Consider the following 4202-nt stretch of genomic DNA (forward strand, 5'->3'; position numbering starts at 1 on the left):
CATTTTAACATTCAATACGCCTTAATTGTAACTTATTAGGTTATATTTTTGTTTACACATGGTTCAAATATGTTTTTTGTTTACACGTGATTCAAATCTACAAATACTACTGTTGAACTATGGTCACTTTAGTAAAACCATTTGTTCATTTTCATAAGGGACTGCCAGTGACAGGTTGTTGCATACATAAAATGCAACCTTTTTATTCTGACAGTGTATGATTTCTATTAACATTACAGAATAGAACATGACCAATATTATCTTTCTACGTTCGATTTAAATAACTGTAATTGCACAAACTACGTAGGCTACAATTTCAGTTTGTTTATAGTGAAATAACTCAAACACATGTTTTTTTTTCTCTGTCCTCTGATAATCATTGTTCAGGGCTGCCGTTCCCAAAAGCTTTAATGCTTTCTTATGATACTTTTGGGAAACGCAGCCCTGTTTGAATGTACTGTCAGAAGTGAGTGAACGCTCTCTGTGATTGATTAGTTCTGTCTTGCAACATTTGCGTGTTCAGATGAGCAGGAAAATAGTTCTATCCTACACAATTACTCGCTAACAAAGGTTATTCGTCCAATTCAGTGCATATTGTACGCATTATTATTTTTTTTGTTAAATAAACAAAATCACTGGTAAATAAAACACACCTTAGTATCGATATTTTTTGTTTGAGTATCGATACGTTCGATACTTGCGTCAGTATCGATATATCGATACTTCGGATCGATACGCCCATCCCTAACTCTGGTACCAGTGGGCAATAAGAATAAAGCGCAGATATGCTGTTCTGAATGGACGTCGGGAACGGGATATTGTTAGAACAGCGCTTCCGTTCAAATTACACCAGAGTTACCGACCGCTACCGCGTTTTATTCGGGAATTTAATCCCGCAGCGCAAAAAATCTGGTCGCAGATTTGCAGAACTCATGAGAGAACTCTACAGCAGTGGATGGATAGGCTACCAAAATGCGAACTAGCGATCTGAAACAATGGCCTCAGCACCTGAAGGGATAAGGTGACCAGACGTCCCATTTTTCCCGGGAGTCACAATTCGTTGTCGATTAACTTAAAGTTATGGGCAGAATCGCGCTGATAGGAGTGCTTTCTCGCGCGCACGCTCCACTTCTTCAGTTCTCATATACAGCGCGCGATCAGTTCTCAGTGCTCAAATACACACACAGCAGTCCAAATGTCTATCGTGTAGAGTTGCGTGAATTAAGGGTGATTGGGACAGTTTTTGAATTTCCGCCATGTGCAAGGTTTCTTGCCATAAATTAAAAACATCAGCCCAACACATGATACATTACTGTAATACTGAATATATTAACTACCCATTTGAGGAGGAAACAATGTAATATTTTAAAGAAAGGATGTGTGACGCACACTTTTCTGTAAACTGAGCAAAAAATTGTTTTTTTGTGCATAACGTACTCATGATTGTTTGGCATCAATTACTGCTTTATTTAATCAAACACAGTCTAAATATTTGTGTATTTTGCTTTCATTTTATTAGAAGTAGGCCAACAGCGCCCCCTACAGAATTAAAACTCCTTACTGAGCTGACATTAGGATCCGGGGAAGGCTACCGCTGCTGCCGCTGCACGTGCTATTACGGTGCGTTTCCACTGGCACGTAGCAAGCGCAGCGGCTGAGAGCGTCAAAAAGATTGGGCATTCCTCAACTTCATGCAAATGTCGAGCGAAAAACGCCGGGTGACAACCAATCGCTGTGAAAGGAAGAAGATGAAACGTAACGGTGTTTTTCAGAGGCGTGCTCTGCCCTAAATTTGACATGCCCCAAAGCAGTGGAGTTGTAGCGTTTCACTTTTCTGTAGTGGAAACGCACCATTACTGTTGACTATATCACACATCAAACGCGTCATTCTGTACGTGCATTCTCAGTTTAAATGCAGCGATCCAAAACCGTGAATCTAATCATCATTCAGGCAAAACTTTGCTTCAGGAATGAGCCACAGTGCTGACATGATCTAATCGCTAGCACACCCTGAGTGCATGTGAGTTAATGTATTCCCCTTATCGGCAAGACATATCGGCATAATTTTTCATATCGGGCCGATGCCGATATTTATATTTAAAGCCTTTATCGGCCGATTCCGATATTGGTCCGATAATATCATGCATCCCTAAAATGTATGTTAGATAATTTAGCAGTTGATCAAACATATTGAATAGTTCTCCTTATAGAAACTTGTGATTTGTGTTTATAATGTTTTACTAATTATATTTTGATATTTTCAGGGAAGAATAGTTTATAAAATTGCATCAAAAGGAACAAATTTTGTATAGAAATTGTCTTTACACTGTTACAACGGGGTTCATTTTTATGTACTTTCACATTTCTGTTTTTTTTTTTCAAGTTACTGACAAATGAACTGCTTTTGCTTTTATTTTAGAGTTTATTGAAGAAAGTGAGGAGACCGAAGAATTGAGTGAAGTTGAGGAGAAAAATCATTTTAAAAATGGAGAAAAACCTTTGAGTTGCTCTCAAACCAAACAGAAATATTTAAAGAAAAGAAGAGCCAAGAAATCTTTCACCTGCACTCAGTGTGGAAAGAGTTTGACATGCAAATATAATCTTGATGTTCACATGAGAGTTCACACTGGAGAGAAACGGTTCACTTGTGATCAGTGCGGGAAGGGTTTCACACAATCATCACAACTTAAGGTACACATGAAAATCCACACTGGAGAGAAACCGCACACGTGTGATCAGTGCGGGAAGAGTTTTACACAAAAAGGAAGCCTTATGGCACATATGAGAGTTCATACTGGAGAGAAACCATTCACATGTAATCAATGTGGAAAAAGTTTTGCACACTTAGCAAACCTTAAGGTACACATGAACATCCACACTGGAGAGAAACCTTATAAATGTTCACACTGTGACAAGAGATTCATTCAGTCAGGATACCTGAAAACAAATGAGAGGATCCACACTGGAGAGAAACCGCACACATGTGATCAGTGCGGGAAGTGTTTCACACAATCAGCACAACTTAAAGAACACATGAACATCCACACTGGAGAGAAACTGTACTCATGTGAGCAATGTGATAAAACATTTTTGAAAGCTTCAGTCCTGAAGAAACACCTGACAGGTTATACAAAGGAGAAGCCGTATTCGTGTTATTTGTGTGGAAAGAGTTTTTCACATTTTTCAATTTTGAAAGAACATCAGAAAACACATACTGGTGTGAGAGAGTACATGTGCTTTGAGTGTGAAAAGACTTTTACTTCAGCGAGCTGTTTAAAACTGCATGAGAGGATTCATACTGGGGAAAATCTTTATAAGTGTTCACACTGTGACAAGAGATTCAATCATTCAACACATCTGAAAACACATGAGAGGATCCACACTGGAGAAAAACCTTATAAGTGTTCACATTGTGACAAGAGATTCAGTCAGTCAGTACATTTGAAAATACACAATAGGATCCACACTGGAGAGAAACCTTATAAGTGTTCACACTGTGAAAAGAAATTCAGTCGGTCAACACATCTGAAAACACATGAGATGATCCACACTGGGGAAAAACCTTACAAGTGTTCACACTGTGACAAGACATTCAATAGGTCAGCAGACCTGAAAACACATGAGAGGATCCACACTGGAGTGAAACCTTATAAGTGTTCACACTGTGAAAAGAGATTCAGTCAGTCAACACATCTGAAAACACATGAGAGGATCCACACTGGAGTGAAACCTTATAAGTGTTCACACTGTGAAAAGAGATTCAGTCAGTCAACACATCTGAAAACACACAGAGATGCATTTAGCTGTATACGTAAAAATTTTGTATTGTATCAGCATTTCGTCCAGACGGATCCAACGGTTTGGGAGCCTGAAACCACTATTTTTTGAAACCGAGTCCCAGAATGGATAAATCTGAAAACAACACCTTTGCATTTTGGTGTGTACAGCCAATCCGTTTATTTTGTGAAACGGTGAAGTCATCACCCCACGTCTTTACCCTAGTCAGACACCGCTACGTCACATAACAGCAACAACAAAGGCGGACTACATGCTTGTGTTCATGCTGCTGAAGCCTATTAGCGTTACTAACTTTACTAGCTTTTCTTGTTGTTGTGTTGGGTTTGTATACAGCGCGCAAGGTTTATGCGCATGCTCCAAGTCTTCTTCTCCGTTTTTAGTGTATCTTTGTGTCAGAATTACAG

At 39.1% G+C, this 4202-nt stretch overlaps 1 protein-coding gene across 1 annotated transcript; it reads left to right on the plus strand.

Moving 5' to 3' along the window:
- Nucleotides 1-2541: 2541 nt before the first annotated feature.
- LOC107692916 (zinc finger protein 658B-like) lies at nt 2542-3738 on the plus strand (the record flags this gene model as incomplete). The annotated part of the gene is made up of 2 exons (XM_016492120.1): nt 2542-2749; nt 3002-3738. Coding segments are annotated over 2 exons (945 nt in total), but the record flags the coding sequence as incomplete, so codon positions are not given.
- Between the last annotated feature and the right edge of the window lie 464 nt (nt 3739-4202).

The sequence above is a fragment of the Sinocyclocheilus anshuiensis genome, unplaced genomic scaffold (genome assembly GCF_001515605.1).
Source record: "Sinocyclocheilus anshuiensis isolate Anshui unplaced genomic scaffold, SAMN03320099.WGS_v1.1 scaffold1356, whole genome shotgun sequence".
Taxonomy (NCBI): Eukaryota; Metazoa; Chordata; class Actinopteri; order Cypriniformes; family Cyprinidae; genus Sinocyclocheilus; species Sinocyclocheilus anshuiensis.